Consider the following 15,039-nt stretch of genomic DNA (forward strand, 5'->3'; position numbering starts at 1 on the left):
GTTCCTATCTCTATTTATAAAATTTAGGACTTTTGCATATTTTACTTTTTTGTTTGTTTATTTCTAATGTCTTTTAGTGCATTTAATCCAAGCAAAAATAATTTACATCAAACTGGTGATTATGTAGATATGAATGTCAGGTTATTGAACACCACAAAGCTGATCTACATAGTATTGTTACTCTGGATAAATCTGAATAACTGACAAACATTAATACACCATTCTAAAGATAGCTGACACTTTTTCAGTTTTTTTCCACACTACAATGTATTCCTTTAACAATGGGAAGTGATTATATAAAAAAAGGATTGCTCATTGTCAAAATGGAGGAACAACTCATGGTCAGAAGCATTACAATAATCAAATATATGCCAACCAAAGTTGAAGAAAACAATTTCTCATGTAATACTGCTTTGGTTTTATATAATTAATGGTGATATCCGATATGCTACAAATTTTTATTGATCTTAATTTTTGCAGATTATGAAGATCATTCTCTTCTTGTTCTGCCACTGTTAAATAGCAATGAGACGGGAAAGTTAGCACTGCAGTTTAAAAAAAAAATAACCGTGAACATTTATCAAGTGTTACAGAAATCATGTTGAAAAATCATGTGTTATGCCCGTCACAAAACTTTCAGGGAAAAGTGCAGATGTTGGTTAAATTGTATGCCCTCCCTCCCCTTTGCCTGTTATCCCAGGTCATGCTGGACAATATGACCTTCAGAGTGAGATGGAGCAGAACAAAGAGCCACTAATTGCATGCCCTATTTGTTAGCCTGGAGGTAGCACTGTCATTGGTAGAGTAAGACAAGGGAACCCAGGGATTAGAGACAAAGAGGGAGTGGAGCAATACTGGCTGGATATTGGATACACATGCACCCTTAGTACTGAAAGACTTAGAGGTAGTGAGCTTTATTCCAGTTTTAGGGTCTTAAATATCCAGTACAGATAAATACATTTCCAAAGCTTACAACATGATCTTCACACTTGTATATATTGTCCATTGCATAAAATCACTGTCATAACTGTTCTAAACAGTGAATAATAAAAATATAGAGGAGTACAAAAACATAAGCTTGGGAAATCTGACATTATGTTGTGGCTCTTTTTGAACATCATTCCGATACATGAAAGTGATCCTAATTCAGAACCACTTTGATTACGATTCTTTATCAGAACATTGTCAGTTATTTAATAAGTGTTTTTACCTGGAAGACAGGTACCTCTCATTACAAAATATATATAAATCCTGTGTATACACTAAAGTTTAAACTATTGATTTGCATTATTTAATAACATTTTATAGGAGACATTTACACTAAATTGAAACTGATGCACTTTTATGACTATTCTGCTATGGGTGGTCCTGTGAGCATCTGATTGGTTGTCTTTAGTACAGGACTGTACAGAGGTAACAGGCTAAGTGATTAGGAGTGACAGTTTTTTTGATTGGTTGATAGAAATGACCAATGCATGAGTGTACCACAATCGAAAGGACCAGAAGGTAGGCCACAACACACATGGTAACTATGGGGGGAAAAATGAGGAAGGTACAAGAGAGGCAAAAGATACATACACATGCACACACAGTATTATGCAGTGCACAATCACTACAGGACAGGAAGCTCATCAAATTCAACATGTACTGTAGATTATGGCAAATACACACAATACCCACTAAAGACAAAAGCTTAAGGGTCTCCTAAATACAAGTAAGAGATATGTATAAGGCATGAGGGAGAAATGGGGAAGAGGGAGAACAAAAAGAAGCGCTACATCTCCTACCACTCCTATTTGGTCAGTCTCTCTCCACTCCTTTGTTTTTATCTCTCAAATGAGAGGAGTCATTAACATGTCCCCATGAAAAATAAAGATGACACAAGAAGATACCTTCATCTGAACAGTGGCAAACTGGTAAAATATAATTAATTTTAAAAATCTGTACATCAATTTAAAAAGAGTGAAGTATTATTTGGTCTTCAGCAGGAACAAGAAGGTTTGCCTTTTCTCAATCCTGGCATAGCCTCCTAAAGTGTTTTCAAACATTTAATTAAATGGATTTCTGGGCACAGTTGGCAAGACATGCATTCTCAGTGCTGTACATGGTTCAGTGCCTTATTCGGCAGTTGGAAAAAGCTATGTTAAGGTAATATACTGGGTCTCAATTTGTAGGGTAATATGCTGAATAACGTTACACCATGGTTCACATCCTCCTACTGTGATTCCTTGTAAGGATAAGCCACCCATGCAGTCAGTAAATGTTTCCTCAAATGCAAAAGCTGTCTCCAGGGAGCTGGAGTGAGCTGGTGAAATGGCAAAGTTAAAAAGGCAACTTGCAGATCAGAAAATGTAGCAACAAAAGAACAAACAAGACTCAGGTGCTAATTAATAAATCATCAACAACCCCCCTATCTAGACGAAGCAATCAGCAAATAACCAGAGAGAAGAGACCTACAGTTTTTCCCCTTTGCATGCAACAGAAACCATGAAGCTGTTTGGAATTTTTCATCATTGATTTGACCATGGTATTAGCTGCTCTAGTTTCACAGCTTCAGGCTCTCATTTCTTGTGCATCTGCATTCCTAGGCGGCTTCTTTAGGTGCCTCAGGCTTTGCCTCTTCTTTAGGTGCCTCAGGCTTTGCCTCTTCTTTAGGTGCCTCAGGCTTTGCCTCTTCTTTAGGTGCCTCAGGCTTTGCCTCTTCTTTAGGTGCCTCAGGCTTTGCCTCTTCTTTTTTCTCCTCTTTATTAGGAGACTCCTCCATAATACTGCACAGCTTCCTGTTGTACAAACAAAACATTTACAAGTTTCAAGATTGTTTTCTACTAAATGTTATGATAAAGGAAGACTGTAACGGTGATTGGGGATTAGGCCTTCAACAGATCAGAACCTTGCAGATCGCAAGATGTGTGTAATAAATGTCATTCATTGTACCTGTGCAAAAAATACACCAATAAAGGAAGCTTTAATGAGGATGGGGTACTCAAGCAAATCAGAGAAGTATTGCCTCACGCCAACAGTAAAGCCTTCAATAAAATGTTTGATTCGTATGCTCTGGATTATAGTATTTTACTAGCACCTCTCCATTCTTAGCTCATAGAAACAAAAGTTAGCCATGTATAACATTTCATTCATGTCTGAAAAAGTCAGCCCAGAAAAGATGTGTTTGCACAAGAACAGCTGCACAGGTCTGATGCCTTAACCCATGTTAAGAATAACAAACCAGCACGAGGTCAAATAACTAGTGACATTTCTCACACAGTACTACATACTAAAAGACTCCTGTCTCCTGTTCATTACTCACTTTGCCTCATCTGATGTCTTTTTGATATAGTCGCACACTTTGCTGCGTTGCTCCATTTCCTTTTTCAGATTGGCCAGCTGTTCCTGAAAACTGGCCTTTTTCTTCTCAAACTCACCTGAAGATGGAAATTAGTGAGGTCAAAAGTAGGGCTGAGAGGTTTATGCATTCCTGTTCCCATGTGACAGGGAATTTGTTTAAAAAAGAAAAAAAACGAAAAAAAAAAACAAAACAAAAATAAAACTGCAGTTAAAGCCATAAGAAATGGTTAAAAAAAGATTGAGATTGCGTTGTAGTAGACTGTTCCTTTAACTATAAACATTTTTGATATAACCGTTAGGCTTATCTAATACATGATCATACACAAAACCCCCCACAAAAACAAAACAATATTCCAACTTATATTCGAACAATACTCTAGAATAAAATATTAGTAAATTGGTTGCTTTAACCCAACATGGCCACGGGGAGTCAGTGTTTTCCTATATTTTCTATAATAAATACGTGCTTAAAAGTGCATAGTCGATTCCTTACCATTTTCTTATCTATGCAAATAAACTGAAATATGTAGAACACACATTTAGTAATAGGATCGGCACATCAGCATTAGCTACCTGGGAAAACCGGTTTGACAAACCACATTCCAGACTAGAGTCCTATCTCTTGCTACACTGACCTCCTGCCAATTACTGTATGAGACTTCTTGATGCTCCGTTAATCCACCCCATCTCCGCCTACGTGGCTAAGACAACAAGGCGGGATTCGGTAGTTAAGCCCCCCGCATCGCTAAGTAGTTATACTGTAGGCAAACATCATACGCTGTACGGCCAAAACAATGAACACTGGAAGTGTTTATCCAAAATGGAGTAAGATGATTAACCTACATTCTGAGGGGATGAAACTGGTCGCTAAATTACCGAGATTACTCCTAGACATCTGACAGACTTCAGATAGCCAGATAACTAGCGTTACATAATGAATCAAGTTATATAAATCTATCATCATTTTGAGACGTAAAGTAATGCTTTGGGTGAACCACATTCCGAGAAATATGTAGCTACAGCATAATGCTGATCAACTGCATCAAACTCCCTCGCAGATTGGTAACCTAGCTATCCCCATCTTAACTAGTTACTTATTTAGCTAACTGGCCAACACAATGAATGTTATTGAAGCTCATTAAAAGGAATATTTTAGTTTGTCCTCAAACAACGTAAGAACAATGACATACGTTTATCTTCTATATTTAATAACGAAGAATAATTAAAACAGCCTACATCGTCGCTGGAAAGTCATGACAACTTTGGTAGGTTAACTAGACTAGCTAACGTTAGCGTTAGATAGCTAATGCTACAAAACTGAACCACCCTCCATAATTTACGTTTATTTAGCTTTTAAAAACTTAAATTGGAAGTAGTAAAAAACATATCGAAGGTTCTGAGAGGTTGTGCGCGGATTTGTGTCTTGAAAGTTTTGTATCTTAAAAGCCTGATTGAAGTGCAAGAAAATATCCGTTTAAATTTTCTCAGAGACTTGGTGAATATGCCTCCAAAATCAGGGCCTGTAATCTGATGTGGGCTCAGGTTTCCTTCTCTAGTCTTATTCACACTTTATTAAAAGGAACTTAATGTGGGTTCTGACTGTCACTCACTTTTCACATGGGTCTTGTCAGCTTCTGTGGCAACAGCTTCATCGGCGATGCGTTTCTGACACAGGAAAGAACAGTCAAGACTGCAGCATAAACACCGCTGTTCTTGATAAAACAGCCCTCCTAATATTTTCGTGAACATCAAAAAGATCTATAAATCTAACCTGTCTACCCTCTCTCACCTTCGCCAGTGTGTTGCCCTTTCACACCGATGTAACACTTGTCAAACTAAACTATAGACAACACTACAGATAAATGCCCCTTATAGAATACGTCCTGTCTCTCACCAGGTCACTGTTGCACATGTCCACTTCATTTTTTGTCCCTTCTGCAACATCTTGGGCTCCTCTGACTTCTCCTGCCAGGTCTTGAATCTGTTTCTTGATTTTGTCTAGCAAAGAACTTGATTCAATTAAATGAGTCTGATACTCTTGCATAACATCCTTAGTCACCCGGTGCTTTACATTTTGAAAAGAGATCAGCTTGCTCAGTTGGGCTTCTTCTTTTTTCTGGTTGTGAATATAGCCTACAACGCACAAACTGCACACCATTAGTAAAGTCAATAACAGAGCCTGGCACTTCATGATCGCGGAATAATGAGAAAGCTAAATCCTGCCGCCTGAAAGTATAAAATCTTTTGTAGAGTCTTGGTTACCGGTTGTTGAACTTAACCTCATCCACAACACAAACAGTGTTGCATTGCATGTGATCTCTCCGCTAGTTAATGAAAAAAAGAGGTTTTTTCTGTTGAACGTTGCTTGATGTTCATTTTGGAATGCGCGATCTCTGTACGATTTTGTAAAATCTAAATCTGTCTAAAACTATTTAAATCTAACTACAATAAATTTAATTAGGCTATATCCTTCTGCATAAGCATCCACGATATAATCTAGGATACCGATGGCGCTCTGGCTGAATATCTTGTATTGGAAAGGAAGAAAAGTGGAAAGATATGAGAGTTGCGTAAAAACTCACCGCACCTGCTGTAGGCTCCGCCCACCGTGCGCACCCTTAAAGGAAGCTCAGAAATCAATGCGTATGAAGCGCTTTTAGCGTTGCGGCGAAAAATTGATAATATAAATGCACACATTTACGAGAAACGTGTAAATAACATTTTATTCTGCTATTCTTTTTTTTAAATTATATTTTATTCCGAGTTCTCTCACCATTATAAGAGGTGTTATTACAGACCGGTTGGACCATACAGTTGGCCTATGCAAATAAGTGGATCGTGGTTCAACACCCTCTTTTTGATACATTTTGAATTCTTCAGCGTTGCCAAACCTGCCTGCATTGTGCCTATTTTTGTGTTTACTTGAGGCGTGTGCACAGCTAAGAAGGTAGGTGCGTCTGTCCATTAGTCTACTGGAGCAAACTAGAATGTGTGTAGAGGGAGGGGAAAGCGGATAAAAGGAGTGTTATAAAAGGTTGAGACTATCTTAAAAAAGCAAACACGTTGTTATGGTTTTGTTTCTCCCCCCCCCCCCCCCCCAATTCTACCCTCTCGCTCTTCTTGTCACACGCAAGTTTCTTGTTTGACAGGTAAAACAGGATCTTGGGTGGGGGATGGAAGTGTAGTCCGAATCACCTGTTGTTATAACAGGTGAACTCCGTGCCTGTTCAGAGAAAGAAGGAAAGGAACGTCATCCATCTGTACTTTGTCCTCAATCCCTTCTCCTCTGTGGGACCTGTGTTTTTCAAGATGAGGGCGTTCGTGGCGTTGATTTTCTTGGCTGTGTGTGTGCTGATCTCAGTGGCTTATCAGGCCATGCAACAGGAGTACAGGATACGCAGAATGAAGGCCCAAATTGCCTCAGTTACCGAAGAAGTGAAAACAAAGGAGAATGAAATAGTGAATGCAAAGGTGAAGATTCAGAACATGAATGATGAGCTTCCTGCTCTGAATCAGGAGAGGGATAAGCTGGTAAAGAAGAAGGAGGAACTGATGAAGGCCAAAGGGGACTCTGACAGTAGCCTGGCAACCTGTGAAATGGAGAAGGTACTGAACAACATGTAGTGTAGTTCCAAAATGTATTGAAACTAAAATGCTGAAACCAGCTTTAGCACAATTCAATGTGTTTAGTGCACGCAGCGAGAAAGAACCATGTTAAATATACTCTTAGCAACTGTGACAGCCTTCACAGAAACATTTTATTGTGGTTAAATGCAGACACTTGAAGACTGATCAGAATACATTAATATTTCACCAACTGTAAATAAAAAAAGTGACTGAAACTGAATCACTACACAGACACTGTATGCTATGGCAGCACAGTAATGTCATATCACATCTTTTTAAAAAGACTAGTTTTTGTCCCTTAAGACGCATGGCTCTAATTGTATTCCAACTCAGTATATTATGCCTTAGGCTGCACTCATCCCAGTTCATGTTAAAATAATTTTATGTAAAATTACATAAAGTAACATTATTCATCATCATGTTAAAAGTTCATTATGCTTATGAAATTAAACAGTGAAATGCATTTAGGGAACGGTTCACAGCAAAAACAAATTTATAAAGATTTTCTGCTTGTAATATGTAATATTGTGCGTGACCACACCAGACCAGCAAGTCTATTTTAAATTGAGTAATAGCTTGATGAAATACAAGGCAAATGTGTCAATGTTGAAGCATACAGATTACATTAGGTTATGTTGTGCTATGAAATGTTTGCATTATATTGTTGAAGTCTATAAATATCATTTTTTAAGTGTAGTTTTAGCAAAATATGTATGACATTCTTTGCCTGTGGTTAGTTTAGCATGAAGATTAATTTTAACACTGCACCCATTCACCTTCTTCAGTATTAGCAACCTTTTTGTCAGCTATGTATTAAATGCTTGATCCGACTTTGCCATGGCTTTATATCCAGTGGTGAGAACACTGGATTACACTGACAAATTACATGTCTTTTTTAAAGTGTACATATGTTTGAGAGCTGTTCACATTCATTATGATAACATTGACACTTAGTTATTTACACATCTTAGTACCTGCTACAAAACTTAGTGTCTAGAAAGTAGAACTAGACAGATGCTGTAGCTCTCTTAGTAAAGCAGGTAAAGCAAGGTGCCAAAAACACCAAGGTCACCCATACTGTCCTACAAAAATTTGTAAATTGCTCTGGATAAAAGCATGCCAAATGCTATGGAAGTAAAATGTTAACACAAGCAGAAGGCACCCATCTATTCTCTCTTGTTTGCATTTCATCCATTTTGCATATAGGCAGCTCTGTTTTTGCATACATTCTAAAATGTTTCACTGATGGCAAGATGAAGGCTCTTCTGATCCTCTTTATAGCTTGCTTTTCCTTCATATCTGCAGTCACAGTTTGTCACACTGTGTATCTACAGAAGTCTCAACAAGTCATCCAAAGTTTCATTCACTCCAACATGAATGAATGGTAGCTTCACATCGCTTGAGAGACAAAATTGTATCAAAGTGAAAAATACTTGGGCTGAAACAAGAATCCCCACTAGACTTCCTCTACCAAAGAGATGCCTCTGTATTTGGTTCTTCAGGAAGGGTTAGCGATTTGGGCGTTGTAGTTATTAAGAGATGTAGTGCAGGCAGTATAATGTAATGTAAAGCTTGCATTACCTACAATGTATGAGGGGTAATTTTGTCCCCTCTTAAGGATATATTCTCATTGGACCTCAGGGATTTTTTTTCTTTGCTACCGACACCCTTTCATTTTAAAGTCTGGATTTGGACATCTGTGAAGCCGCTTTTTGATCAACTTTTTGCAACAGACTAACAGACTTTGTATGGCTCTAGTACCAGCATTTTCATATTGCCTGCTGGGGCAGTAGGGAATTTGAATAGACAGATTGCCTTGGGACTGCATTCCTATAATTTGAATTTAAGTGCTCAGTCACAGTCCACAATTTTGTCCTAGCTGATCTATTCCAAGGATTTAGTATAACCAATTGCTTGATTTGGGCATGCTGGGAGCTGGAATATAGAGAAAAGAATCTATTGGGCTGACAACTACTTATTTAGAAAACTAAACCTCCTTTGCTTGTCTCCTTGTGCACACCCACCCTCCCGAATGTTCTTGTTTTTTCTTAGGCAGACTCTGACAAGAAGAAAACAGAAGCAACTGAGGCACTTGAGAAACTAAAAAGTAAGACATCAGTTTATTCCTCAGTCAGTGAGGCCTGATTCTTAGCACCATTATGTGTCTTAAACTTGACTGAGTTTACTTTAAACATCCATCACATCCAAATTTCTTCATGTTCACCCTCTTGATCCCACTCTGTGCTGTCTCCCCTCCTCCTTCCTTTTCTATATCCACCTCTCTGTCCCCCTCCCCCCAGTTGATCAGCAAGAAGAGGAACAGAAAGCTCAAGAGGAGATTCAGGGTTTGCAGAAGCAGATTCGAGACAGAGATATAAAGATCTGTGCATTTGTAGATGAACAGCAGGAGGAGGGAAGGTGAGGCCAGCACCATCATTGCTGTCTTGGTTGACTGCAAGTATAATGAAGGAGACCAATTTAATGGAATTGTGTGTTGTATTGAAACCTCTGGGTAAATTGAGTTAACTGTGTTAACTATATTTTTGTACATTTCCTCAGTTATTTGAGGAACAGTGGCTCATTTACTGTGTGTTATGAGTATAGAGGAAAACATTTTTTTCACAGTTTAGGCCACTAACAAGTTTGTTGCGGTCTTTAAGGAAAAGAAGTAGGCTATGCTTAAATGAAAAGAGAACTACAACATATATATTAAGTACAAGATGGTTTTATGTGGTAAAAAAGGAATGTATTTAAACAAAAAACAATTTACAAATTAACAAAAAATTACAATTAATGTTCTGTTGTATCTCTGCAGGAAATTGTGTGAGGACAAAAAGGCTGCTCAGTGAAGTAATTTAAAATGAGGACAAAAAAGAAACTCAGGAGAAAGTGCCATAGCACATTTGTGTATAGCTTTTCTATTAACATCATATGTTATGATGCTGTTCATAAAGAATTTAAAGTGGTACCTTTTCTTTAAATGTTCTCTTACATTTATTTGTTGTGCTTCTTTTATATGCCTTTGAATTCCAGTGAAATTAATCTAAAAATATAACCAATAAACTAACATTAGACTGCTAATTTTAATGCAAGCCTTGGAGACTACTGCCCTTTGTTAGCAACCAGCAAATTATTTTTGCACTATTGCACTTTTTTCCAGGGCCTTGTGCTTTGTGCTTCAGTGCTTGATGGGGTGCGATACTACACCCCTTGAGCTACTTCAGATTAAATGCCTTGCTTGGAGGAAAAACAAGTTATTAAAGGAAGGAAATTTGAATCTCATGTCCTCCGGCACCAAGTCAACAACTTTACTTCCATACAAGCCATGTAGAATATTGTTAAATCAAGGAAAACTAGAGTAAAGACAGAGAAAAGTGTTGTTCCATTCATATAGACCCCTGGTGTTATCTTCAACTATATAGCCTTACAGAAAATTGAATGGGGCAAGAATCTATGCTGTAGCTCATATCATTTGCAGACAAAGCTTCCCTCTTAAACTCTGACACTAATGTACCCAGCGGAGACTGCTGATTATAGTAGGGGATGGCTAGGGTGAAAGGCACAGGATAGGGAAATGGGGTACAGTATATTTTTAAGGGTACTTGTTTTTTAAACAAAGTTATATGACTTCCATTAGGCAATGTTGTAAAATATTTTTAACTGGTGGAACCTAGGCATGCATCATGTTTCTACAGACATCAACTCAGTTTCAATTCTAAATCCTTCTGGCCTTATTCAGATTTTGCTGATGCATTGTAATAGTTGTACACATAGCTGATGAGAGCTTTAAACCCGTGTACACATACAGTGTAACAGTCACTGACACTGCTTTGTCACTGAGACGGGCTGCTTTCTCAGCATCATTTATAACATTTTAAATGTAGCATAAACATTTACAGTGAAGCATTTAAAATACCTCAGTATATTGGCAGCCCTTAGCAATTTTAAGAGAAACCATTTTTGTTCCTTAACATATAAGGAGGTTACTGATGGGGAGAGGAAAAAGAAGAGTCATGACAAATGTGAAACTTATTATATATAGCATTTTTCTCTCCTACCTCTCAGATATTGCCTTCACCTGAAATACTTACTTACAGTCCATCTCTATTCAGAACAGTACATCATCTAAAGTTCCATTTACATGAATTGTTCCCAGGACTATGTTCTTATCCTCTCCTTTTACGCATTACATACCTCCTCTTTGTCATGTGATTTGCCTTTGAGGCTTTAGCTTTCGTTGCCATATCTATATCACTAGCAGTTTCACCGCAGCTAGAGCTTCCTGACCATCCTGTGCAGTGTGTATTGCTTAAGACAGTTTATAAAGCATTTCTTCACTATTAACACAGTATAGTTTTGTTTCAGTGAACACAACAAAAGACCTAAAAAGGGCTCCCTACTCTAAAATATGAAGTCTAAATGAAATGTTATTAAATCACATTCTCTGCATAGATGCCAGCTTGTTTTGTCTCATTTTCTTTGCTGTGTAAAATATTGGTGTATTTGTTAACTGTATTCTGAATTTTAAATGTCTAACTCCTAAACACTGTGCAACAGATGCTGAGGAAGTTAGTATTAGATGTGACTTATATCCTCTGATGGTAAATAGCCAGGCCTCTCTGACTCAGCTCTGTATTATATAACTGTCCCTCTTGCTCCAGTATTCTAAGCAGTGCCTCTCTACGCACCTGTTGTGACATGGTAGTGGTTGGGCAAGCCCTTGGGCAAGCTCTTGCCGGATCATGGCCTTTGCAGAAACAGTTTGGGTTTTTCCTTCAAATGCTGCCTTCTTGATGCCATCATCAGATAAACTGGTTCACCAAATGGCAGAGCTTATACAGAGTCAATTAAGGCTTGGCAAGGAAAAGCCTTACTTCATTTAGCTCAGCTAGCTAATATTAGTTATACACTGGAGATAAAAGTTAGAGAACACATTTATGAACACTTGATTTTTTCAGAAATAATGTAATAATGTAATTGGTCAACACGTTAAGGATTTTTTTGTTAGGGGTATACCATGCCAATAGAACAGCATTTTCCAAATAACCAAGGTATTTCAACCTTCCACTGACTTCTTTACACACTTTGGGTTCAGTCTTTCCCCAGTTTGTTGACAGTGTTTCCCCCATCAGACCCAAATAAGTTAAACTTGCTTTCATCATTAAAGTGATCTCTGGACCACTTCTCTGTCCACACAACATGCTCCTCAGCAAAGGTTAGTCTAGCCTTATGAATCGTTCTGCTAATGAGAGCTTTGGTCACTGCAGAGGGGGCTTTCAGTCCAAGTGCTCTTAAACATCAAGACACTGTATGATGAGGTAGATCCTTACCCTGTTCAGTGCTGAACTGGTGTATAATTCCAGCTGCAGTGTTGAACTGATTACCCATGGAGATTCTCTGCATTATCCTGTCCTCTCTTGCATTTGTCTTTCGTGGGCAACCATGAGTTTATGATGTTGTAAAGATGCAACATTCTAGAAATCACAGACTTGAACAACCAACTTCTCTTGCTATGGCAGATAGAATTACCCCTTTGGCCTTCATCTGGACAACCTGCTGCCAAAGGGTTTCAGTCACTTTGGAACAGCACACCATCTTACAAAGTCAGTGAAAACTGCAAAGTTAGGCTGCAGGTTAAATAGGGTTTGTCAGATAATTAAGGAAATTAGCACCAGGTGCCAGATTAACACCAATAACTTGCAGGTATCTGAAAGTGTTCCCTAAATTTGATCAGTGTTCTTTTTCAATTATCTCATTTTTTTTTAATGTGCTTTAGAACATATACAACTCATCAAATAAGCTTAAATACTGCTTTTACTCCTGTTAGGATAAATTCACATAGGACTACACAGTGACCTTGATATTTGGGAAATTGTGTGGTGTTCTCTCATTTTGATCTCCAGTGTATAAGCTTTGACCTGTTAGCTTGTTATGTGTTTTAAAATCAAGTTATAATGAGAGTTGACAAAACAAAGTGAACACACCTTTCAAGCTCAGCAAGTCTATCGGATATTTCCTCATGTTTCTACGACACAAAAGGGTAACAGCCCAATAAGATTTCTATCAAGAAAAATATCAAGTAAGCGGAACTGGCTAAATTAAAAGCAAAAAAAAAAATTCCCCCTAGCGATTACCTTTATTCTGTCCTTTTCCCTCTGCACAAGTGTGTTCTTAGAACGCCGTTCTGGTTGGCCAAACATTTTAATCTTATTTCAAATGAGCCGAGAACTTCTTAAAATACAATAGTGTGTATCATTGATTTTAGAATATGAAAAAACAACTGTTGCAATTAAATGGTAGCTAAGGAAACGGTTGTTAAGGCATCATGCTAATCGGATATAGTGATTAAACTTCCGGTCACAACAATACGTTCCAGAGAGCACGGTTTAGCTCCAGAGTGCGGTACATGTAGGCTACCGCAAGTTTAGTGAGAGCTGCTGATCTGTTTGGAAAGCCAAAGTAGTCAAAATTCGTCTCAACCTAACGCGTTTTATTTGTTTTCAACTTCTTGGAAGCATTTTGCCGCAAAATAAGCCGTTATAGTTCGCTATGGCATAAAATATGCCGCAAAACCACCAAAAATGGCGTATTTTTTGGCGTTTAAATTTCAATTCAAAACTCCGTAAAAAAGCGGCTTAAATTGATCTAAAACTGTGGGCTTTTTAATGTCTCTTTATAATAAGGTAATGAGCACCACCTGCCAGTTTTTTCCAGTCACTAGAGTTGAACTTTCTTCATCCAGTTGCTCATAAACAAGGTCAGACCAAACCAGCTCACTACAGATTGTACTGTCTGATAAACCAGTGCTAAAGTTTGTTTTAGGGATTCACTAATGTGTTAATTTGCTCTATAATTTATTTATTAATTCATACAGTTCTTAGCTTAGCTTATTAGCCCTAGCAATAGTGACCACCAATGCAACCTTGTTTTTTTTAAAGGTGCTATATAAATTATTATTATTATTATTATTATTATTATTAGTAGTAGTAGTAGTAGTAGTAGTAGTATGGTTAGGTTCTTCGGACATTGTACTTTAAATGGCCAAGTACTTTAAATGGTTAATTAGCTAGTTAGCTAGCAACATTTCCTACAGCTGGAAGATGTCAAGGAGGAACCTTATTTTGTGCTGTAAACAGACACAGAATGACTGGACTTGACAATCCAGGACACAGTATATTTCAATCAGCATTGGTGAGGTAAGGGCACTAAACAAAGACAACTATGATAATTGGCTGCAAAGCAAAGCTCACTCAATGTAGCTATAGTTGGCCAGGCATGAATAGTGCTAGACTGAAAGCTAGACTGAAAGCAAGTTTGTCATGTTGTAGGAACAAATTCACAGCATTTGTTTTGAACTTGATGGCTAGCTAGCTATTAGAGGTGTGGATTGGTAGTGTTGTTATAGTGACTGCTTACTTCAGACTTTTGTCATGGTTAAAACTGAACGAAAGGGGAAGAGGCTATCATAACAAACTCAAGAAGGATGCCAAACAAAGAATATGGATAATGGCGTTATTGGTCCTGGAGTATCCTTGTTTTATACACTTGTGTTCTTGCTCCAAGCCTAGCAATGGGCAATTGGGACCCCCCCCTTAAAGTTTCAAAAATTGCCTGGTCACAAAGCTTCTGAGTGCATTTCTTTATTTAATTGAGCTTGAGCTGTGTCTGTCTTCAAATGGGAGCTACTAAGTATTGTCATCTTAGAAGATAGCTAATACACAGGCTAACAAAGGAAAAATGAGGAACAGGTGAAATCAGTGAAGGGCAGAACAAAGGTAAAACCAAAACGGGAGCACATCGAAATAAAAACCAGGAAGTTAAACCAAAACAAAATCAAGGTGAGCATTGTCATGGGAATGGCAATGCCAGAGGAAAGGCACATCTGATCTCTGGGGCCCCACGCATTTGCATGGTTTATATAGTGGTAAAACTGCCACTCAGTATGGTGCAAACAATCATGCTACTTCTGCTGTTAGAAATAGAAGCTGTAAATTAATTTCTAATGAATGGACAGTGATATTACTAGCTAGGCAGTTACCACCAAAGTGGTACATATGAAACTTTATTTTT

The 15,039-nt window shown here is 37.9% G+C and overlaps 2 protein-coding genes across 4 annotated transcripts; one reads left to right on the plus strand and one right to left on the minus strand.

Annotated features, from left to right (window-relative positions):
• Positions 1–918: 918 nt before the first annotated feature.
• zgc:174935 (uncharacterized protein LOC796019 homolog) lies at positions 919–5,886 on the minus strand. Its single transcript, XM_027006647.2, has 4 exons — positions 5,237–5,886; positions 4,953–5,007; positions 3,305–3,419; positions 919–2,780 (listed from the first exon to the last, which is right to left on the minus strand). The coding sequence occupies exons 1-4, from the start codon at positions 5,531–5,533 to the stop codon at positions 2,585–2,587; spliced, it is 663 nt and encodes a 220-aa protein (XP_026862448.2). The 5' UTR covers positions 5,534–5,886; the 3' UTR covers positions 919–2,584.
• A 92-nt stretch (positions 5,887–5,978) lies between these two features.
• Positions 5,979–11,420, plus strand: si:dkey-87o1.2 (uncharacterized protein LOC796684 homolog). Of its 3 annotated transcripts, none has more exons than XM_035530432.1 (5): positions 5,979–6,289; positions 6,477–6,948; positions 9,022–9,076; positions 9,270–9,387; positions 9,785–11,420. In XM_035530432.1, the coding sequence occupies exons 2-5, from the start codon at positions 6,652–6,654 to the stop codon at positions 9,816–9,818; spliced, it is 504 nt and encodes a 167-aa protein (XP_035386325.1). In that variant the 5' UTR covers positions 5,979–6,289; positions 6,477–6,651; the 3' UTR covers positions 9,819–11,420. The 3 variants fall into 3 exon arrangements, with proteins under 3 accessions (XP_035386325.1, XP_035386328.1, XP_035386326.1); XM_035530435.1 differs by having other exon boundaries at positions 6,492–6,948; XM_035530433.1 differs by lacking the exon at positions 5,979–6,289 and having other exon boundaries at positions 6,442–6,948.
• Positions 11,421–15,039: the final 3,619 nt, after the last annotated feature.

The sequence above is a fragment of the Electrophorus electricus genome, chromosome 10 (assembly GCF_013358815.1).
Source record: "Electrophorus electricus isolate fEleEle1 chromosome 10, fEleEle1.pri, whole genome shotgun sequence".
NCBI classification, from domain to species: Eukaryota; Metazoa; Chordata; class Actinopteri; order Gymnotiformes; family Gymnotidae; genus Electrophorus; species Electrophorus electricus.